This window comes from Neovison vison, chromosome 2, assembly GCF_020171115.1.
Source record: "Neovison vison isolate M4711 chromosome 2, ASM_NN_V1, whole genome shotgun sequence".
Taxonomy (NCBI): Eukaryota; Metazoa; Chordata; class Mammalia; order Carnivora; family Mustelidae; genus Neogale; species Neogale vison.
In genome coordinates this window covers 7,506,121-7,528,974 of record NC_058092.1, presented here as the reverse complement: position 1 = coordinate 7,528,974, position 22,854 = coordinate 7,506,121, and the positions used below count along the sequence as shown (strand labels likewise).

At 53.8% G+C, this 22,854-nt stretch overlaps 1 protein-coding gene across 1 annotated transcript; it reads right to left on the bottom strand.

Moving 5' to 3' along the window:
• Window positions 1–2,907: 2,907 nt before the first annotated feature.
• Window positions 2,908–20,198, bottom strand: PGD (phosphogluconate dehydrogenase). The gene is made up of 13 exons (XM_044237132.1): window positions 20,087–20,198; window positions 19,388–19,463; window positions 18,425–18,604; window positions 16,494–16,559; window positions 15,014–15,132; window positions 12,493–12,562; window positions 10,142–10,276; window positions 7,854–8,043; window positions 4,295–4,425; window positions 3,995–4,128; window positions 3,735–3,834; window positions 3,475–3,597; window positions 2,908–3,392 (listed from the first exon to the last, which is right to left on the bottom strand). Exons 1-13 carry the CDS (start codon window positions 20,092–20,094, stop codon window positions 3,273–3,275), a joined length of 1,452 nt encoding a protein of 483 aa, XP_044093067.1. The 5' UTR covers window positions 20,095–20,198; the 3' UTR covers window positions 2,908–3,272.
• Window positions 20,199–22,854: the final 2,656 nt, after the last annotated feature.

The following is a 22,854-nucleotide window of genomic DNA, read 5'->3' as shown; positions in this document are numbered from 1 at the left end:
TCGGGTGCTTTGTTATGTACCCCGCGGCGGCACCTGCGACAGCACACAGGATTATCAGGCAGCGAACACAGACGCGCTAACGTACGTGTGAGTGTACTAACATGGTACCTTTATCCCGAAGGCCTCTCTGCCTGTCCTGAAAGGGGGGAGGGGCTCCACATCTTCCTCCAGGAATGTGTGACTCGCTCACCCCTGCCTGAAGTCTCCTTGCTGAGAAATCCTGTCTGCTCCCGTCTGACCTGTCACTCTTTATAACCAACTTGTCTGTGTCCCGAAACAGATAGGCCTAGGGTGTCTGCCCCCAGAGAGGCCCTTTCCTGGAGTAGCCACCGGCTTGTCCCCGCATGGCCAGGCCGAAGGACACAGACTCGGCGGAAGGCGGAACCCCAGTGCAGCCACCGCCACCGCGCTGGGAACTGCGGACCAGCTCACCCCCCGCAGGAGCCGGGTAAGAGGCGGCGGACCGGGACCCTATGCAGTGGCCTCTGTGCCGCTGAGAAAGCACTCGGGCCCAGAAGGTCAGTAATGTGCGGTGCGGTGGTAAGTCGGTGGCGGGGCTGGGCAGGGGGCCCGGGCCCCTAGCGGGGCATCCGGGCAGGGCTTACCGGAGCTAACAGTTCTTACCGATCTGTTCTTCAAGTCAGTCATGGGACATAAACTTCAAGAAGCCAAAAAGCCGATCTGGTAGGAACAGTTTCCCCACCAAGGGCATGGGCAGAAGCCATTAGCCTCCCACAGGGAGAACAGCGGCCTTTCATTATGGCCTTGCTGTGCCAAGTGCTGTGCCAACCACTTAACACAGCATCACCATCCCCGGGGACAGGGAAGTGGTTTTTAACCCGCTTCGCAGATGAGGAAGTGGCGCTCGGAGGCCTCTGGTGCCGCTCCTGGCCAGCAGAGTTGGGGCGCACGCCCCCGGGGCCGGGCCACCCTCCCTGTGCGCCCAGGCCCTTCTTGGTTCCAGGGGCCACCGCGGAGGCAGCGGGGAGCTCAGACGCGCACAGCGCGGGGCCACACCCCATCCTGCTGAATCCGAATCTGCCCTTTTTCTCGTGACCCTCCCCCGGGGCTGAGGGGCTGACCACAACTGGAAAAGCACCACCGGCCTCCTCTGGCCTTCTGGAAGATGCCGGTCTCGACCTACACGCCCCACCAGCAGACGCGGGAGAGCCCACCAGGAGCCTCCGGAGGCCTGGTCTGCAGTGAACTCGCTGCAGGCTGCTGGGACGCAAATGTGGTTTCCAACTGGCAGAAACCCCGCTGCGTCAAGGACGGGGCAGCCCGAAGCGGGAATAGGAATGCCACACAGAGGGGCTTACTACCTGCAGATGCTGGCCTGTTCTTACTCGAGTCCTCAAAATAGCCGTGAGCAGACAGGCCCTATTATCCCGTTTTACACACGGGAAAACTGAGGACAGTGAGTGTCCGGGGTTCGGCAGAGATGGGGGCAGGGGGGCAGGGAGGGGCTGGATCTGAAGCTCCATAGCTTCTGGGTGCTGAGCAAGTCAGTTCTGCTGCACGCAGTAGGAGGATTTCAGTCTTCTGCACAGTCCAGCTCTACGTCACAGGCTGTTGATGCTTGGCCTCCCGCCCCGCCCTCGTGTTTCTCTCGAAGGACTCGCTCTCCACCCGAGGGGCACCTGCCTGCCTCAGCACAGGCCATCAGAGGTCACCTGTGAGAAACGCTGCATCAAGGGGTTCACATCCCCTAAAACAGAACCAAGTCAGGGGGCGAGGGCACGTGTGTGGCGAGCACTGGGTGTTCTATGCGACAACTGAATCACTGAACGCTACGTCAGAAACTCCAGACGTACTTGCCTTATGGTGGCCAGCTGAAATTTAGGAAAAAAAAAGGGGGGGGGGCCCTATTGGGGCACCTGGAGGCTTAGTCGGGTAAGCATCTGCTTTCAGCTCAGGTCATGATCCTGGGGTCCTGGGATCGAGCCCCGCATCGGGCTCTCTGCTGAACAAGGAGCCTGCTTCTCCCTCTGCCTGCCGCTCCTTCTCCGATGTGCCTGCGCGCTCTTGCTGACAAATAAATACAATCTTTTAAAAAAGGAAAAACACTGTCATGGGCAGTGACTCAGCACCTCCGAGATCTGAAGGTGGGAGCGGGGCGGGGGGACAGGGCATGTCTAGCTAGGCCTTCACATCCAGGCTGAGAACTCCAAAAGCTGAGCAATTAATGAAAAGGACGGGCTCTCGGGTCAGCTCTGTGAGCCCCTGCGCTTTTCCGAAAGCGGTCAGAGGCCGGAGTAACGCCAGCTGTCAAAACAAGGAAGCACTCTGCTCTATGCTAGGATTCTCGCAGGACTGTGTAGAGTGTTCCAGAGAACTCTTCTGGAGTTAAGCTGTTGGAATAAAGCAATTCCACTGGCCCCAGGCCACGTAACCCTACCAGTAAGTAAGTACGCCAGCGGGATTCTTTCTCTTGAGTAAACAAGATAAAGCAAACAGCCCAATTTGAAGACTAGGCCCAGGTCGCTAAAAATGCCCAGGTCCCATGTGCCCGGCTTAGGGACGAACAGAAAGAGGGGGGCACACTGAGCCCCTCACGTCGTTTAAATGTAGTTCCTGACGCGTTCAGCGTGAAGTGTGACACAGGGAAGGCTCGAAGACTTTTCCACGAACAGCCACACACCAGCCCCCAACCCGAGAAAACATTCGTGTCCCGTGTCGCCTCCTCGTCCTTCCCTGCACGGGTAACCATGATGCTAACTCTGCTGTGGTTTGGGAGTCTTTTTTAAAAAGAAAATGGAGATGCGGCGCCGGGGGGGGCTCAGTGGGTTAAAAAGAAAATGGAGAGGAAAAAGCGTACGAGGCTGGAAGGACACGGACTCCAGTGGGAGGAAGCCGGCGGCTCCGCGTGGCCGGGGGGAGAGCACTGATCGGGAGAACAGGCACACGCAGGATCTACCTTTTATTGTGTGGAGAAAAGCGGGAAACCTACCACGTGACGCAAACGTTCCAGTCTGAGCGACGTCCCCCCCGCCCCACGCGTGCCTCGAGCTGGGACACGGCCGCGTGGGGCTGGGGCACACGGGCGCACAGGCTGGCCTCCTGCTCGGCCCCAGGACGCCGGGGCTGAGGGCATCGGGCTTCTCCAGGGCCACTTCACATGGACACTCACGTGACCTTGTCAGGAGTCCCTTAGGAGACTATCTTAGAAAAGGTGTGAGCAGAGAGCGGGGCGGAGGGCTGGGTGAGCAGCGTGGGGCGGCCGCCGGAATGTCTCCCCCCGTCCCGGAAACCGTGGCAGGCGACTGGTCTGATCAGGCATTGTATGAAGAGGACGACACGCTGCCCCCGTGGCCCGTCCAGTTGGTGTGGATAAACTGTCCGGGTTTGGCTAAGAGTTCGTAAGTGTGAGCCCCGAAGTAATCCCGCTGAGCCTAAAGACAAGTCGGGTGGTTGGAGCAACGGGGACGGGCCGCCGCCCGGTTAGCACCCCCCCCCCCGGCTGGGACAGCTCACCTGGATGAGGTTGGCCGGCAGCACGTCGTGTCTGTACCCGTCGTAGAAGGACAGGGCGGTGGTGAAGCAAGGCATCGGGATGCCCGCCTGGACCCCGGTGCTCACTGCCCGCCGCCACGCGCCCTGAGCCGAAACAAGCCAAAGACGAGGGGTCAGCCCGCAGGGAAGACACCTGCTTCCTTCCCAAGTGGCAGAATTCCACGGGTGCCGAGGCGGGAAGTGAAAACCCAAACCCCCGCACCCAGCTCTGGGCGGCCTACCTGGCAGTTCTCGACAGCTGACTTAAAGAAGTCATCGAGCAGGAGATTCTGAAGTTGTGGGTTCCGGTCAAATGCGTCCTTTATCTTTCCCAGGAACACGCTGAAATGAGCAGGAGGGAAGGAAGCACCGCCTTAACCTGGGCACACTGAGCACCCGGCAGGAAGCAGGGGAAGCAGTCGGCGGGGAGGCTGTCTACACGGGCGCCGAGAGCACCGCCCTGGGGCCCGGCGGCGGCGGGGGTGGGGTGCCGCACACTCACCTCCTGATGATGCAGCCCCCTCTCCACATCAGGGCGATGCCGCCGTAGTTGAGGGTCCAGCCGAATTCCGCGGCCGCCTGTCTCAGCAGCATAAAGCCTTGCGCGTACGATATGATCTTGGAAGCGTAAAGGGCCTAAGGGACGATGGACCCGTGTGAGCTAGAGTTAGCCACGTGCTCCCCGCCAGCAGGCTGGGCCTGGCGTGGACGGTGGCAACAGGACACGGCTGGACTTTGCGGCCTCCCGCCCCCACTGCTGCCCAAGGCACCCACAGCCACCACAGTCAGGACTGGGCCCCACCTTCCGAATATCCTCCAGGAATGCTTTCTTATCACCTTCAAACTGGATCTTCTGGGGACCCGTCAGCTTTTTGCTGGCTTGAATCCTCTCGTCCTTCAGAGACGACAAGCATCGAGCAAAAACCGCTTCTCCTGCAGAGCGGAGGGGAGAGGGTGACCGGAGCTCATTCATGAAGCCGGCGGGAAAAGAGTGCACAGACGCCAGAAAGAATGAGGGAAATTAGTAAAGGAACGGATTTCCAGTTGTACCAAGAGCTGAAGTCTCAACCTTAGGCTGCAAAATTGAACCTGGCTCAGAAAGAATTTTCAAACTTGGGGCGCCTGGGTCGCTCAGTGGGTTGGGCCTCTGCCTTCGGCTCAGGTCATGATCTCAGGGTCCTGGGATCGAGCCCCACATCGGGCTCTCTGCTCAGCGGGGAGCCTGCTTCCTCCCCCGCCCCCTCACACCACCTGCTTGTGATCTCTGTCAAATAAACAAAATTTTAAAAAAATTTTTTTCAAACTTATAAAAAGTTTTTTAAACTTATAAAAACCTCTAGACAGTTGATTTGATAATCAAAACTCCAAAGAAATCAATCTTCCAGCATGAACACAGTCACAAAGATCAACGTGCAATTCACAAGGGGAGCTCTGAGCGCCCGGCAGGCTCAGCCAGTGGAGCTTGCGACTCTTGATCTTGGGGTTGTAAGTTCAAGTCCCACACTGGTATGGAGATTACTTAAAAATACAATCCTAAAAAAAGTAAACGGAAGGAGTTCTAGGGAAAAAACAAGTAAGTAAAACCACTTTGGTTCAGAATTACTCTGCTGGTCCATATGTAAAATTTCCATTTCAGGGATGCCTGGGTGGCTCAGGTGTTTAAGCAGCTGCCTTCGGCTCAGGTAATGATCCCAGCGTCCTGGGGCTGAGTCCCGCATTGGGCTCCTTGCTCGGCAGGGAGCCTGCTTCTCCCTCTGCCTCTGCCTGCCAGTGCTCGCTCACTCTCTCACTGTCTCTGACAAATGGATAAATAAAATCTTTTTTAAAAAAGTAAAAAAGGGACGCCTGGGTGGCGCAGTTGGTTGGACGACTGCCTCCGGCTCAGGGCGTGATCCTGGAGTCCCGGGATCGAGTCCCACATCAGGCTCCCAGCTCCATGGGGAGTCTGCTTCGCTCTCTGACCTTCTCCTCGCTCATTCTCTCTCTCTCAAATAAATAAAATAAAATCTTTAAAAAAAAAAAAAAGTAAAAAAAAAAATTTCAATTTCACTTGGGAGGGCTTTGATTTTTTAATGTTTACCAAAGACTCTCTACTTTAGGAGCACTCACTGCCCCTCGGAAACTAGTTCACAGCAGGCAGCCCTGAACTGCGCTCAGTGCTCAACTACAGTGGGGTCGCCCTGAGCTGGGGGTTGCCTGCAACAGCCAGTACACGGAGAACCAGCAGACTCGCCCCCCAAAAAACTCCATTTTTTTTTTAAAGATTTTATTTATTTTGACAGAGACAGAGCGCACAAGCAGGGGGAGCAGCAGAGGGAGAAGCAGACTCCGCACTAAGCAGGGAGCCCGACACAGGACTCGATCCCAGGACCCCGGGATCATGATCTAAAATGAAGGCAGACACTTCACCATTTGAGCCACCCAGGAGCCCCCAAAACCCCATTTTTTAATTATTTAAATTTCTTTTCCAGTACGTCCACGATCATCATAATTTTGTTTCATTTGAATGAACAACATTTCAATACGGGATTTTAATATCAAGATATTTAAACTTCTCAAAAATTTGCCCTTCGAAAAGCCGACTTGCTCAACTGACACATTACACAATTAGAGTCAATTACACATACGAATCCGTCCCCCGCAGATAAAATGAAGTAAAACCTCTGGGCTTTGTTTTCGAGGGAAGGGGACAGGCCACACACCCAACAGCACAGCCCAAGCTCGGAGCACACACGCCGGCGTCAAGGGGCGGCCCGGTGGGCTCGCCCTCGCCAGCCTTGCACACACACGATGACTCGGCACCAGGGGACGGAAGTGTCAGTGTGACACGGCTGGCGCAAGGAGGCCAGGGTGGCACAACACCCTGTGTTACCCAAGGGTCAGCTCGAAGACTTCCTTCCCCACTGGTCCAGCAAGCACGAAGGGCGTCCGCCCAGAGACGAAGCCTGGCCTGCCTCCGACCGGGAGAAGTGGGCCTCTCCCCACCCGAGAGCAGGATCGTTTCTGACCTTCCCTCGCCCTTCCACCGGTGTCGGTGACCAAGAAACTGTTCCTGGCGGCCGTGCCCTCGCTCCCCTGCCCTGGGCAGCCCTCACATTACCTCAAGAGTGGCCGCTGCCCTCTGCACCGAGCTGGCTAAGCGACCTGCTTCTTGCATAGCTCACAGCCAGCCGCAGGGAGCCCTAATCCATAGGAAAAGGAAAGGCGGGAGGAGACTCCGGGGGAGGCAGCCTCTCACCGGCCGAGCAGAGAGGAAAATCCGTGTTTAGAGGGGGATCCGTTCTGCCAGGAGCAGAGATAAGCCTTTCATTCAGCTCGCCAGGCACCTTGTTCTACTGTTTTCAATCTCGCCAGAAATGGATCTATTTTATTCTTAAAGGACCAACTTGTTTCATGAGTCCTCTTACTATCTGCTATCTGTCCGTTTCTGCTTTCCGTCGCCCTGTATCTTCCAGTTCGAGGCTGAGCTCGCTGCTCTAAAATACAACATCCATGAAAAGGACACACACCAGTGGTCCAGATCGTGGCTTTCTTTAAACGAAGGGGAAGGAACAAAAGAAGAGAGTTCCTAAAGGACCTGAAATGTATAGGCTGTATTTTATTTTTAAAATATCGGGGGGGGGGGGCTGGCTGGTTCAGTAGGAAGAGCATGTGACTCTCCACCTCGGGGTGATGAGTGCAGGCCCCACGTTGGGTGTAGAGAGAACTTAAAAATAAATAACCTTTAAATAAAATAAAAAATAGGGGTGCCTGGGTGGCTCAGTGGGTTAAAGCCTCTGCCTTCGGCTCAGGTCATGATCTCAGGGTCCTGGGATCGAGCCCTCCATCGGCTCTCTGTTCAGTGGGGAGCTGCTTCTCCCTCTCCTTCTGCCTGACTCTCTACTTGTGATCTCTGTCTGTCAAATAAATAAATAAAATATTTTTTAAATAAATAAATAAATAAAATAAAAAATAAGTAAAGTGTCGAGGAGGGGGAACCACAGCAAAATATTAACAAATGTTGAGGTCGGAATCTCATGTCATTCATGAACAATTTCGTTACCGGGACCTTCCCCATTAGAAAGGTCATGGAGGTCACTGGCAACAGTTCAGTCCCCAAGACAAAAGCCAGCCAGAAGGTCGAACTGGATAAGAAAGCCAGGAACTCCCAAATGCCCCTCAGCGGCCGTATGACCGAGAGCAGGTCGGCAGGAGGAGAGGCTCGAGCGCAGGCGCGCGCCGGAGGAGCGGAAAGCACTGAATGCCGCTGAGCGCGCACACGGGCTCCCGGGGCCGGTCCTTAGGGGCCGGTCGACACCAGCTTCCCAGAAGCACAGCAAGAGCGAAAGAGACGCGGGGCTTCGGCGGGGAGCGCACGTTACCGATGAGGGTGACGGGAACGCCGTACTCCAGGGCCGAGATGGCCGTCCACTTGCCCGTGCCCTTCTGGCCCGCGCTGTCCCTGATCTTCGGCAGCAGGTGTCTGCCGTCGCTGTCTCGGAACTTGAGGATGTTGGCCGTGATCTCGATGAGGAAGGAGTCGAGCTCTGTCTTATTCCATTCCTCAAACACCTAGCGCGGGACGTGGGAGGAACAGCGTGAGAGAAACCGGGCCGCGCGGAAGCCCCCGGGCCCCCGGCTTTCGTCTGCAAGGCCTGGTGCTCACGACTCGCTCCGCGTCCGGGGCTGAGCCGCGCTCCCGAGTCGCGTCTGCTGCTCCCCAGGAGTCAGCTGTGTTTGCGCACACCGTCGCCTCCTCGGAGGCCGTCCCGGCTCACGGGACCCCCTTACGCCCCCCTCCTCTCCTGCGTAAGCTCCCGCCAGCCAGCTGCACACTCCCGCGGAGCGACTGTCGTGTGTCCCAGCTCCGTGCGGCCGGGGGCAGGGGCTTCGGTCGTTTGGCTATTATGTCCCCAACACTGAAAACGGTTCCTGGCATATAGGACAGCAATCGTGTCCATAAATACAGTTTTCAGTAAACTGATTATATCTGAACACACAACAAGAGAAGCCCTGTTTCTACGAAAATAAAGTTAAATTGTTTTAGAAAGAAGAGTGAAGGCAGGTCAGCAAAACCGAGCAGGGATGACACGTTTCAAAGTTGGGAGGAGGGGCGGCTGGGGTGGGGTTCAGTCAGGGGAGGCTGCAGCTCTGGATCTCGGGGTTCTGAGTTTAAGCCCCATCTTGGGTGTAGAGATTACTAAAAAAAATAATAAACTTTAAAACAAAAACATTAGGGGGAAAAGCTGTAAAAACTCTGGAAGGATTCTGCAGCGTGCACCTTGCAAGGAAGTGTCCCTAAATCATGTTCCACTCGAAGGCACTGGAAGGGGAAACCCTAGACGACGAGAAAGAGGACTATAACGCCGGCCAGCAGAGCCACACTTGGAGGAAAGGACTGGATGGGTGAGGAACGTGTCTTCCTCTATTTCCAGTTAAAATAAATGTTTACCTAGTGACACTGCTGAAGTCTCCAGAGAAAAGAGTACTGGTGCTAACCTTGAAATATATTTTTATTTTTAAATTTTCTTTATTTTTAAAGAAGATTTTATTTATTTATTTGACAGACAGAGGTCACAAGCAGGCAGAGAGGCAGGCAGAGAGAGGAGGAAGCAGGCTCCCCGCTGAGCAGAGAGCCCGATGCGGGGCTCAATCCCAGGACGCTGAGATCATGACCTGAGCTGAAGGCAGAGGCTTAACCCACTGAACCAATGAGGTGCCCCTTGAAATGTTTTTTTTTAAAAGAGCAAACTCATAAAAGAGGGACGGACATTCGACAAAGCAAGAAAAATGCAAGAAGGACAATGTGGGTGGTGAGCACACAAATATTCACGACCAAATTCTTTCAACTTCGCTGTGTGTTTGAATATCTGGTTCCTAATAAAATGCTGGGGGGGGGATTTTTTTTTTTTAAGATTTTATTTATTTGGCAGATCACAAGTAGGCAGAACAGCAGGCAGACAGGGGGCGGGGAAGCAGGGTCCCTGCCAAGCAGAGAGCCTGATGCAGGACTCCTGGGATCATGACCCGAGCTGAAGGCAGAGGCTTTAGCCCACTGAGCCACGCAGGCGCCCCGGGGTGGGGGATGTTTATGTTTCCCCCACTTTGACTAACTTCTGATTAACTGCCCAATAGCCATTCCCAGCCTGACCAGGAAAGCAAGCTTCCATCCACTTACCCTGTGGGACGATGCGGGACCAAATGAGGTAACGACCATGAAAGCACACAGGCCCGACACAGGAAGGGCCACTAAATGGTGCTAGTGATCAATGCCAAGATTCTCGGGGGAGTTCTGGCTCCGTGGCTAGCTATCCTACCGTACAGCTTCCCTTCAATTGGACTGAGTCCATCTTTTTTTTTTTAAAGATTTTTAACATTTTTATTTGCTTGCAAGAGTGAGAGTAAGAGAGAGCGCATGCTCGGGGAGGAGAGGGAGCAGGGGGCTCCCCGCTAAGCCCGATGCGGGGCTCGATCCCAGGACCCTGCGATCACGACCTGAGCTGAAGGCGGACGCTTCACCGACGGAGCCTCCCAGGCGCCCCCAGGCTGAGTCCATCCTCCCACCTGCAGGACCACCGGAAGGAGGCGGAGGAAGGCTTTACTCCCCAGGCAAATCCCTCTCGCCGAGCAGCAGGGGCCGCTGCAGCCCAGACGCAGGCCTGGGACTCACCTTCGCCATCTCGTCGTGCTCCATGGCCAGCACGTCCTTCATCAGCTGGTAGGCCTCACAGATGAGCTGCATGTCCCCATACTCGATCCCGTTGTGCACCATCTTGACGAAGTGGCCGGCTCCTTCGTCTCCCACCTGTCGGGGCAACAGGCACCAGGTGGCCTTCAGAGGCAGGACCCCGGGAAAGCCCGCGGCACATTCTTTGGCGAGGCTCCCTCCCCATGCAAAAAATAACAGGTTGGAAGCAAATACCTGTAGTGTTTTTAACACTAAGCATCACTATGTAACAATTCAATAAAAGCCCCCAGCCAGCCGAGAGTTCTCAAACTCACTCTGAACTCGTTTCTCTCGAGCTTTCTCCACGCCTCCCAACTCACTGCAAGCACGTGCGGTTCACCAGCCTGCATCTCCTGCCCTCCCTTGCTAGGAGGGCCCTCGCTCCCCACCCTGCCCACGAGTGAAAGACGCCCTCTTCCCGAAGTTACCACACTCCCACCGCCGGGGCTTACAGCCCGTTGACTGATTAAACCACTGGCAAGTTAGAAAACATGTAACTGTGTCGTAGTTGCTGCTACGGGGCTACCAAGGGGTAAAATGACCCTGGATCCGCGCTCTGGCCGTCCACCTGGTAAGCCTCGAAATGTGTTCCTGCCAGCGCGTCTCAGTGGACGGGATACGGGTTTATGAGAAAGCTGGCGGGACGCATGCGGTCGGAACACCAGTCCGTCAATTCAGTTCAAGTAACTACGGATTTTAGTAATTACAAGTCTCAGTCCCAGCGGCACGTTCTGTCCCTACAGACGAGCTGGGTGGGGAACCAAAGCATCTGAAAATCGCTCGGTGGGCCAGGCACGGTGGGCCAGGCCTCAGAGCGAAGGGAGTTTCGGGGTCAAGCATCCGGTGGCGACGAGCTCCGCAGTTGGGCGCAGCCACCTCCACGACAGGCATCCACGTGCGCGGTGGCCCGCGGTTTGCCTGACCCGCGTGCTCTCTGCTGTCCCCGCTGGGACTCGTACGGCTGACCCCTCTGTCGGAGACTTCCGCCATCTGCGTTTCCGCAGCTGACCCCCGACCCCCCCACCCAACACCTTCTGTGGCTGCCAAGGACCACGGCCAGTACCGTCTTCCCTCGCCCCGTCGCTCCCGTAACTCGAGTGAGCGAAGGAGCATCTGCTCTCAGTATCCGCACCAGCTTTGCCAACAGCCCGAGAGTAAGCCTGGAGGCTCTGGAATGTCAGCCCCCGACTCGGTCAAGACCCAGCAGGGCCCATACCGGCTTCTCGTCATGATCCTGTCCCAAGTGTGTCTACAAAGCAGTGACTGCAGCGGTTCTTTCACTGCGGTCACTGACTGTCGAGGCTGGAATGTTCCCTTCCTCGTCCTTGACACTAATGAGAACATCCTCGACCCTCCAGATCCAGCCCCGCCCCTCTCCACCCTAAGCAGACGGGGCCGGACTCGGGGACACTGGTTAAGAGGCACAGACCAGACAGGGGGCTCCCGCGGCCGTCCCCGGGCACGGTCGGGCCTCCACCTCATCGCTCATCGGCTCAGGCCTCCTCCATCTCTGCCTCTTATCTCCCTCACACGAAGTAAAACAGAGCGGACTAGGAGCTAGAGACCTCGGAGACCACCCCCTCCTCACATTTTAGGGACAAAACACTGACCCGCGGGCTTTCCTGACTGACTCGCTAACGGCCCCCAGGGGACGGAGAGCCGGGGTGACAGGTCAGGTCTCTCAGCCTGGCGCTTTGCCCACCCGTGGCACGGCCAGAGTCTGCAGCAGGGACAGAACTATCTTAGCAGCAACGCAGGGAGGGCGGCGCACAGGAACAAGCCCAGGCCTCCCTCCTGTTTCGTGCGGGCGGAAGGCCTGACGTTGCGGGCTCTGTTCGAGCACAGAACACCTGATCCCGGGCTACAGGAAAGATTTTCCACATGCCTGGCCCGGACCTCTGAGCGCACCGCACCAGCCCCTCAATCCTCCTCCTTCCGTGCAGGCGGGCGAAGCCCAGCTTTGTGACACTTTCTTCATTTTCATGAAGTCACACAGCTAATGACACGAGTCTCGCTTCACCTCGTCCTTGCTGTGCCTTCTTGAAGAATCCAACTTCTAGATGAATGGAGCAGGGCTGTTTTTAACACCAGCCTCAAGGCTCTGAAATACTCACTCAGGAGGCAAGGCCACATAAAAGAGGCTTGCGTCCTCGGCCATCGCTGCGCTAGCGACGTCAAGACTGTGAAGCTGGTCCCCAAACTAACTGTGGCCCCCCAGGTGGTCCTGGCTCTGTGCGCTTTGTCCCGTCTGTGCCCGTGTTACCAGCCGGCTTGAAAGAGGAGCCAGAACTTGCCCAGTCACAGCAGGGCTCCCCCGTTCCTACTTTTGCGGCGATGCCTTGGAAGATCGTCTTGATGTGGGGCCTGTGGGAAGGAACCGTGTAGTTTAGCTGCTGAAAAGAGGGACCGAAATCTCAGTTAAATACTCAAGGACCCCCCACCCCAATCGTTTTCTTGCAGATGGGAGGTGGAAGTGCCCCCTCCGCCACTGTGGAAAAAGTAACGAATGAGCCGAGTCCACGAGGTAAGCCCCGCGGAGGCTGCAGGCTGGCTGGTGAGAGAAGACAGGAAGGCCAGCCGGAAGCATCAAAGCAGCAGGAGAAATTTCTCGGGCGCTGTGACTCAAACAGGGAGACGCCTGTCATCAGTACGGACGCGCGGCCTCAGGCCGGGCAGGGCTCCGCACCCGCAGAACCGGGCAAGGACTCCCAGGGCAGCGTTGTGATTACACGGAGAAAAAGCGGCTGTTCCTCATGCCTCCCACTGCCCCCGGAGAAGAGACGCGAACTCACGAGGCTTTCAGCTTATGCTCTCCTCACTACGACCACTGAAGGCTTCTTCCCAAAAAGTTTTTGGTAAAGGCACGGGACTGCCAGGGTTGCAAAGCTCATGCTCAGGATCAGAGCTACGACAGCTTCGCGTGAAGCTTTAGAACCTCCCTGAACTCGTACGGAGCGTTCTGGGCAACGGCGCCGCTCCTACCTCTGCCGGGGCTCGATCTCACCACCCCGAGGCTGTGACCTGAGCCGAAATCCAGAGTTGGATGCTCAACTGACTGAGCCACCCAGACAATCGTCTTTTAAATACTGTATTAACCACTGTTCCTACTACTTTGAGCGAACAGTGAACAAGTCTTCCGTATGCTTACGACTGCCCGACGGTCTGAGAGACGGAGTCACTGAGCGAGTGAGGCACTGCTGCCTTAGCAGGTGTCTTCGTGTGTATCGTCTGCATGTCTAGCCCGAGATCAATGTTTGTAAACTTCTGGGTGACTCAGTGGGTTAAAAGCCTCTGCCTTCGGCTCAGGTCATGATCCCAGGGTCCTGGGATGGAAGCCCGCATCAGGCTCCCCGCTGAGCAGGGAGCCTGCTTCCTCCTCTCTCTCTCTCTCTTTCTCTCTCTCTCTCTGCCTGTCTCTCTGCCTACTTGTGATCTTTGTCAAATAAATAAATAAAATCTTAAAAAAAAAAAAATGTTTGTAAACTTCTGAGAAGCAGGAAGACCTCTATCTACTTCCAGATTTCACACGCTGCGGGGGCGCCGCAGTGGCTTAGTGGGTTAAACATTCTCTCTCTTTTTTTTAAAGATTTTATTTATTTATTTGAGAGACAGAGATCACAAGTAGGCAGAGAGGCACACAGAGAGAGAGGGGGAAGCAGGCTCCCTGCTGAGCAGAGAGCCCGATGTGGGGCTGGATCCCAAGACCCTGGGATCATGATCTGAGCTGAAGGCAGAGGCTTTAACCCACTGAGCCACCCAGGCGCCCCAGTTAAGCATCCTCTTGATGTCAGCTCAGGTCATGATCTCAGGGTCCTGGGATCGAGCCCCACTTCGAGCTCTGCGCTAGGTGGGGAGTCTGCTTGGGATTCTCTCCCTCCCTCTGCCTCTCCCCACACTGACACACTCTCTCTCTCCCCCTCAAATATATAAATAAATAAAATTTTTAGATGTCATATACTGCACAGAATCCCAAGTAACTCATCAGAGAGCTAATTTAAAGGATAACCTTCCCCAGGAAACCCTTTACCTCTGGAAATTAGGTTTGATCACTCCTTACTTTAACCAGTACCATTCTAGCACACTGGAAATCAAACTCATTCAGAAAAGAATGGTACCTTTCCATGTCTCCCTCAAAAGGATCCCTTTTTTCTTTCTCTTCTGCTCACCCACCTCCCTCCGTCTGGCTTGCTCTCTCTGCAGTATCAGCAGCGGGTTTCCCTCCGTCTGAGTCAGGCGTGATTATTACTTGTACCTTTTCATTTTGGTTCTGTCCCACTCACCACCCCCCACGCCTCGTGCACCCCTGCTCTTACATCACCGATGCCATGGCCGACTCTTCCCCTTACGGACAGCACAGTGCACAGTGTAGAACTTGTTTTGTCCCCAAGTCAGATACAGAACTTCCACCTCACTCTCCCAGGGACATAACAGGCCTCATCAGATTTTTCCATCACTCACGATTATTCAATGAATGGTTATCTTAGGACTGGGCACCACTTAGAGAGGCAGACTTTACTTCCCAGTCCACACAGCACCCAGGACATTACTCTAACGGCTTCCTTAAAGCCCCTAAACTCGGTAAGCCTGTTTAGAGCTTCTATTATCAGTCTTGGAGGGAATAGCAGAGAACAAAGGGCAGAAGAGAACCTCGCACACAGGATGTCAAAGCAGTAAATGTACAGACGGAAGAACTATTCCTAGGATCTCCGCCACTCAGGCCCCGCAGAGATCAGGGCGGCAAGAGGTGCCCACGGCTCACTCCCCTCACAGCTCAGGCTCCCTTGTGCTGAAACGGGCGGCACCTTTGATACTCACCAGGCTTCCTTGTCCCCTCCTGGCATAAGTGAGGGGCCATACCGGGCCCCCTCCTCTCCACCACTGACTCCGCTCCCCACAAACAAGATTCCCTTGGCCTTGAGGTCGCGACATCGTCTCTACATGAGAGAAAAAGAAGTTCATTATGCTTCCATAAGACAGTTTCTCCCAGTGGATGAAAGGAAGTATAAGACAGGTATGGAGAGCCCACCCAGGACATGAAATGACCCCAGGATCCAAGAATAACCTGATCATTCCAGAAATTTTATCCCGGGGCACCTGGCTGGCTCAGTGGTAGAGCATGCAGCTTTTGATCTCAGGGTTGTGAGTTCAAGCCCCATGTTGGGTGTGGAGCCTACTTAAAAAAATAAACAAATAATAAAAATAAATAAATAATTTAAAAAAGAGATTTAATACCCTCAGTTTGGGAGTCAGGACCAAAAAAAAAAAAAAAAAAAAAAATCCAGGGAGCCTGGCTGGCTCAGTCAGTAAAGTGTGTGACTCTTGATCTTGGTGTTATGAGTTTGAGGGCGTAGAAATTACTTAATTAAAAAAAAAATCTGGGGCACTTGGGTGGCTCAGTTGGTTAAGCGTTGCCTTTGGCTCAGGTCATGATCCCAGGGTCCTGGGATCGAGTCCCACATCAGGCTCCTTGCTCGGCAGGGGGCCTGCTTCTCCCTCTCCCTCCCACTCCCTCTGGTTGTGCTCTCTCACTTTGACAAATAAATAAATAAGCAAAATATTAAAAAAAAAATCCATGGAAGTTTAAAATAGCTACCCTTCCCCCAAAGGGAAATAATAAATAAATCTCATTTTCCTGGAAGGTCTAGTACCGTCAGACTCCATTAAGAGCTGGTGGGCGTTGGGGGGTGCGGGTTTGGTTTTTAAGAGTCGGCTTCATACAAGTATGACTTCCTGCCACTTGGCACTTAGGACGATACAGGGTCTTCTCCAGCACACGAGGCCAGTAAAGCCGGGGTTCTCAACCATGGGCTGCTGGTGGAGAAGGGAAGAGCTAAGCATGAAGCGTCCGCCTCCTGCATCCATGCAGAAGCCCTCCTTCTGAGTTACAAGTATGCCTGAGGTGACCTCAAGTACGTCCTAGCAGAAACAGAGGCTGAGGACAGCAGCATCTGCACCAAGCCCCAGGATCAGCACTGCAGAAGGACGGTCCACACTTTCAGCACAAGTGCAATGCTGATACTTTATTCTTTTTTTTTTTTTTTTTTTTTAAAGATTTTATTTATTTATTTGACAGAGAGAGATCACAAGTAGGCAGAGAGGCAGGCAGAGAAGAAGAGGAGGAAGCAGGCTCCCTGCTGAGCAGAGAGCCCGACGTGGGACTCGATCCCAGGACCCCGAGATCATGACCTGAGCCGAAGGCAGCGGCTTAACCCACTGAGCCACCCAGGCGCCCCGCTGATACTTTTTTCTAGAATGTTCTCAGAACCAGAAAGAACTCAGACTGAAGAATACTTACTGTGGTGTCCCTGTATTCAGAATTTCCTCCATCAATGATGATGTCACCAGTGTCCAACAATGGTACCTGTAACCAGACGCAAGCATTACGGTGGGCCAAAGAGATGGAAGACAAAACAGAACGTACCTTGACCAATTAAAACAAACAAGAATTTATCCCAGATAAATCCAATCTAAAAGCACATGTTGGGGCGCCTGGGTGTCTCAGTGGGTTAAGCCTCTACCTTCGGCTCAGGTCATGATCTCAGGGTCCTGGGATTAAGCCCCACATTGGGCTCCCTGCTTAGCAGGGAGCCTGCTTCCCCTTCTCTCTCTGCCTGCTGCTCTGCCTACTTGAGATCTCTCTCTCTGTGTCAAATAAATGAATAAAATATTAAAAAAGAAAAAAAACGAGATTTAAAATTTTACAACAACCAAAACCTGCTTGAAAAATCTGGTGTTTCCACTGGGTGCCACCGGCTGTCTTACAGTCCCAAATCCCAGCAATGGGCCTCGTTCTAAAGGATCCCATCATTTCCTATAGAATCTGCCCACAGCAGTGGAGGGGCCTGGTAAGCAGCCATCAGCGGGTCTGGTGCGTGATTCCATGACCAACCCGGTCTGGAGGTGGCAGGAGGACACCAGGCCTCAGACAAGCATGTCTTCCTACAGGGCACAACGAGGCTGGCTTTACTAGTTATTCCTCCGACTCCCGCACAAGGATCCAGTGAACTTGACTTTGTACTTTCTTATGCTAGAGAATAAGCTACAGCCTTCCAGTCCATTCTGTGTATAGCTAATCATGATCAGCTTAGCATCTTGCTACACGGAAAGCTTGGTGTGCCCTTTCCTTATCACAGCATTCTTCTTTTCTGGGTCATTCTTTTTTAAAGTGGTAACACACTGGTTACAAATTCTGCTCCCTGCGGAGACCCCCCACTGTTAACAGGACTCCCACAGAAAAGGAACTGTTCATCCCTTGCCTTTGTCTATCCCTACGTTCTCACAGCTAATGCCTTGGTTCTTCCAGAGCTGTCACTGAGAATTTGAGTTATCTTCGTAAGTTAACCAAACACTGTTGGGGACATTCCCTGGGGAAGAACCTGTTGTCGCCATTGGCTCCTCCCCTCCCACTGCCATCCCAGTGGGTGAGTGGCCATCGGCCCTCTGGTGAGGGCACAGCCTGGCGAAGCTCGCAGGGAAACCCACCACCCCCTAGCCCTGGGGCCTACAGGACCCGTCAGCCTAAGATGTGTTCCAGAAACAGAATGAGTCCTACAAAGCAGTGCCTCTACAGCTGAGGCTCAGGGCCGGAAGTGCAACAGAGGCCCTCTCTTGGGCACCTGCCCGAGGGTCACCCTCCTGTCCTCGCAAGGCCATTGCAGCCCATACACATAGGTTTTTTTCTTCCAAATCATTCAGAAATAAGTACCCAGCATGTAGATATCCCTAGGATTCCCTAAGGAGATCTCAACATTTATATTAAATTATAGAACAATTTACATATTGTTATTTTATACAAATGCTGAAAAAAGGGAAATCTACTTCTAAATTTGGACACCACGGTTTATTGGTGAACAGCTCTAAGCATGTATAACCCATAACCAAAACAGTAAATTTTTTGTCTCTATCATCGATGATAGAGACAGACCAAGCTCCCTACTACTTCTACTCCTACTGTTAGTGAATTCTAATTGAAATGTCCACTGGTGTCCTAGAATTTCATATATATGGAATTATTACCACCTGAGGATATGCGGTGACTTAAACCGTGCCGATCAGGTTCACCAACACCGAGACATCAAAGCACTGTTTCGTCTGAACTAAGCAGCTCACATCCAGACACCAAAGAGGCAAAAAAAAAATCTTTTAAGTAAAAAGTGGCGACGCAGCTGATGGGCTGCAGGAGAAAAGCTGCCCCGCCAGCAGCAGGGGGAGCGGAGCTGGCCTCACCAGTTTGCCGATGAAATCGTCCACTGCTTGGCCGGCCTTCACCAGCAGTATGACCCGCCTCGGCTTCTTCAGCTTCGCGACCATCTCCTCCAAGGAGTGAGCACCGACCACTTTAGTTCCCTTTGCCTCATTGGCCAAGAAATCATCAACTTTGGAGACTGTCCTATTGAAAGCACAAACCTAGAAGGACAAAAAAAGGTCTGCTCAGGAGAGCAGGGACACAGAAGACCTTCAGACCCCTCGATTAAGTGGCAGTGAAACTTCTACCGCAGAGAAAGGAACAGAAGCAAAGGTCAGCTGCCCGAGGCAAATCAGGCTGGAGTCTGTCACCGGCTGATTGGGACTCAGATTCAAATGCTGCAAACTGTTATCTTTTGTCACCAATACTCCTTGTATCAGAACAAGCTTAGTGTTTGTACTGTTTAAATTTTCACTCACCCCAGTTCTCACTAGACAAAGATGTTAGAGTTCTACTAACCCAGGGCGGATTTCTCCTCCTCCAGCTATGGGAAGATGGGGCGCCTGGGTGGCTCAGACACTTAAGCGTCTGCCTTCCCTCAGGTCATGATCCTGGGGTCCTGGGATAGAGCCCCGCCCACAGGGAGTCTGCTTCTCCCTCTCCCTCTGCCCCTCACCCCTGCCTCGTACTTTCTCTCTCCCGCTCTCTCAAATAAATAAATAAAATCTTAAAAAAAGAAAAGAAAGATGTGGGTAGGTTTATTCTGGTTGCAACCTTACAGATGCATTTAGCAAGACTCTCCTTCAGAGAAGGTGGAGCTGACCCCACCCCCCCACCACCACCACCCACACGGGTACTGGTGCTTGTCCTTCCTTGGCAAAACCTCATGAGCAGCAACAGGGGATCTGTCAGAAGTGGCAGTTGCATAGGATCTTGGAAATCAACAGCAACACACCAAGACACACCAAGAACCCACAAGACAAGTGTGTGTTCTCCGGACTTACCACAAAGCCGTGGTCATTCATGTTCAAAATTAAGTTCTGGCCCATGACAGCCAGTCCAATCAGTGCAATGTCGGCTCTAAAAGACCAGGAAAGAGAACAAAGAAAACGTGTCAGTTCCACTTAATCCATTCCAACGCAGAGACCCAGAGTGTCCTAGCTTTTCCTATGAACAATCTGCCTTCCCTCTTCCCCTGCCCCCTTTTCACCCTGGAGAACCAGGCGTGCACCGCCCAGGCCACTGCGGACGGGCCACCCTGCGCTCCCCACTTCACCGGACGGCGAGTTCTCTTGAGATCCACTAATCCTGCAGGAGGGCGTGCAACCTCTGCTCTGCCCCAGGCCACCCGCTGATGACTCACTGCGGCCGTCCCCGTCCCCCACATCCCCGCGCCGGGAAGAAGCCCCGCAGGCACAGCCGCCGACCGTCCAGGCACTTCCCTCCGGCTCCGGCCCCGGCTTCCCTCGGCCATGCCGGTCCCCTCCCCGCCGGACCCTTTCTGGACCCGGGGATCCGCCCGGCGCCGCCGCGAGAGGCAGAGGGCCTGGGCCCGACGGGGCTGGGACCCTGAAGGTCCGGGACTCCGCGCGCCACGAGGCCGGGCTCCCGCGACCCCCGTGGTCAAGGCTACGTCAGGGGTGGCTCCGCCCTCCACGCCGGCCCCCGGAAAGTTCCCCCGCGGCCCGCAGGTCGTCACTCACTGGGCCATGGCGGCGGCAGCGGCGGCGGCAGACTCGGCAGGAGCGGACGGAGCCGAAGAGCGGAGAGCGCGCGGCGATGCGACCGAGGTTGAGTCGCGCTCCTGCTCTGGCCCCCAGGGCCTTGGCCGCGGCCTTCCGGCGCCGACCAATCGGAAGGAAGGGGCGGGGCTTTGTCGCTACGCCATTGGCCCTCCCCGGCGCCTGTTAGACCACCTGAGGCAAACGGACCCGCCCACTCCCGGGGGCCGGCTCAGGAGAGCGCCGAGCACATCGATGGCTACGCAGAGGCAGGCAGGGCGGGGGCGCCTGGGACTGGCGGAGGAGGCGGGACAGGTGGAGGAGGCCGGGCGGCACCGGGGACGGCCACGGGGGCGTGGGCGGGGCGCGAGGACCGCTGGAGGGAGCGGGGGCGCCGGGACAAGTGAGGGGGCCGAGGCGGGAGCAGGGGACTCCCGGGGCTGACACAGGGGGCGCGGTGGGGGCTCCCGGGATGGGCACCGGAGGCCCGGCGGCTCGCGGTCACCGGCGGAGGGACGGCGGGCGGCTCCTCCCGGACCCCGGAGCAGAGGACACTCGGGTTGGCGCCGCCAGTACATTTTATGATTTTTTTTCTTCTGTGAACGCTTCGTATCATCTAACTTGTACCTTGCACCCTTGCACGTAGTAAGTGCTCACCAGAAACCAAAGTCACGCTGCTGGTTAATGGCTAGTTAGTGGCCCAGTTGTGACCCGTTCAAGGCCAAAGCTAGTTCCATCCCAGCAACTACACAAGCTACTTTGTAATACAGGTTTTAAGAGATACAGTGTAATAACTTACCTGTAAGCTGTGTCCCACTATCGTGTTTTTTCCTATTGGAAGTTAGGTCTGACTAACAGTATTAACAGTATTTTTGAATGCTAATGGAATCTCACTCTGAATATTTAAAATCTCAGGATCTGTCTTGGATGTAGAAATTTTCCTGTATTATTTTCTGCACTAAAGGCATTCTGTTAATTTGTTCTTTTCCTTGAGTTGCTTCCCGGTTTGCCCGGTTTGTACCAGCCAGGGCTTACAGTCCTGAAGTTCGAATTTTCCTTTCTCTCCTCTCCTGCGTGGAGGGTGGTGTTCATGAACTTTGTGGTTGACGCACTGTACAATGTCCAGGTGGGGCCAAGATTAGAACAGAACTTCCTTCTGAGGAAGAAAAAGTCCCTGTCCCTTGAGGCCCTTTCCTTCATTCCTTCTTGCTTTTCCTGGTTGCAGAAATACGGGCTTGGAAGCAAGCCCAGAATTTATTTTAATTAAGTATTGGTTCAGCATTAGTCATTTTTTAAAAATTCCAGTATAGTTAACATGCAGTATTTTAATATGTCTCAGGTATGCAGCGTAGTGACTCAAGAATTCTATACGTTACATAGTGCTGATTGCAATAAGTATACCCTTTTTTTTAAAAGTAATCTTTACCCCCAGTGAGGGGCTTGAAGAGTCACACACTCTACGAGCTAAGCCAGCCAGGCACCCCACAATAACTACACTCTTAATCCCTTCCACCTGTTTCATGCATCTCCTTCCCCCCTCCCCTCTGGTGACCATTAGTTTATTCTCTACAGTTAAGAGACTGGTTTTTGGTTTGTCTCTTTTTCGTTTGTTTTGTTTCTTAAGTTCCACATGTGAGTGAAATCATTTGGTATTTGTCTTTCTCTGACTGACTGACTTCACTTAGCATGATACTCTCTAGCTCCATCCGTGTTGCAAAAGGCAAGATTTCATTCTTTTTGAGGCTGAGTAAGATTCCAATAGAAATCTTTTATATATATTTACCGCATCGTCTTTATCCATTCATCCATCGACGGATGGTGGGATGCTTCCATAGTTTGGTTACTGGAAATACGGCTGCTATAAACATAAGGGTGCATACATCTTTTCAAATTAGTGCATTTTTGTTTTCAAGTAGGTGCCACACCCAGCATAGAGCCCAACTCAGGGCTTGAACTCACAACTCTGAGATCAAAACCTGAGCTGAGATCAAGAGTCGGATGCTTAACCGACTGAGCCACCCAGGCGCCCCTTGAATTCGTGATTTCTTATTCTCTGGGTAAATAGCCAGTAGTGGAATTACTGGATCCTAGGATAGCTCTATTTTTAACTTTTTGCGGAACCTCCATGCTGTTTTCCAGAGTGCCTGCACCAGCTTGCATCCCCACCGACAGAGCAAGAGGTTTCCTTTTCCTCCACCTCCTATGCCGACACCTGTTGTTGTTTGGTTTTGATTTTTGCCAATAAAGCCCAGGGTGTATTTTATTCTTTTAAAGAGGAACAGTAGCTTTTTTAAAAAAGATTTTATTTATTTATTTGAAAGCGAGAGCACATGAGAGAGAGGAGGGGCAGAGGAAGGAGAAGCAAACTCCCCGCTGAGCAGGGAGCTAGATACGGGGCTTCACCCCAGGACCCTGAGATCATGACCTGAGCCGAAGGCAGTCACTTAATGGACTGAGCCACCCAGATGCCCCAGAATGTATTTTAAAGCTACAAGCGAGATGCCTAGCTGCCTTTAATACCTCCCTGAAGGGGAAGGAGACAGGGAGCTGACAGAGCAGGCAAAACCAGGGAGGGCAGAGCCGCTGTCATCACTGGCCACTGGTCACCGCTGAGGCCGAGAGACCTGGGTCTTCACCCCAGCTTCGGCGACCTTGTAGTTTTGGGTGGACCCAGCTGGCAGGAATCTTGGAGTTCTCCCAATGAAGTGTGTCCACACTCCAGTGTGCAAAGAAGCTTGATAAATCTGAAC

Excerpts from the sequence above, each read along its gene's own strand:
- PGD (XM_044237132.1), bottom strand. Across the intron at positions 10,277-12,492 it reads GGGAGCCCTGCTGTGACTGG|GTGGGAGACGAAGGAGCCGG; the intron begins GCAAGTTCTGGC and ends TTGCCCCGACAG. Across the intron at positions 3,393-3,474 it reads TGCCGGCCAACCTCATCCAG|GCTCAGCGGGATTACTTCGG; the intron begins GTGAGCTGTCCC and ends ACTTGTCTTTAG.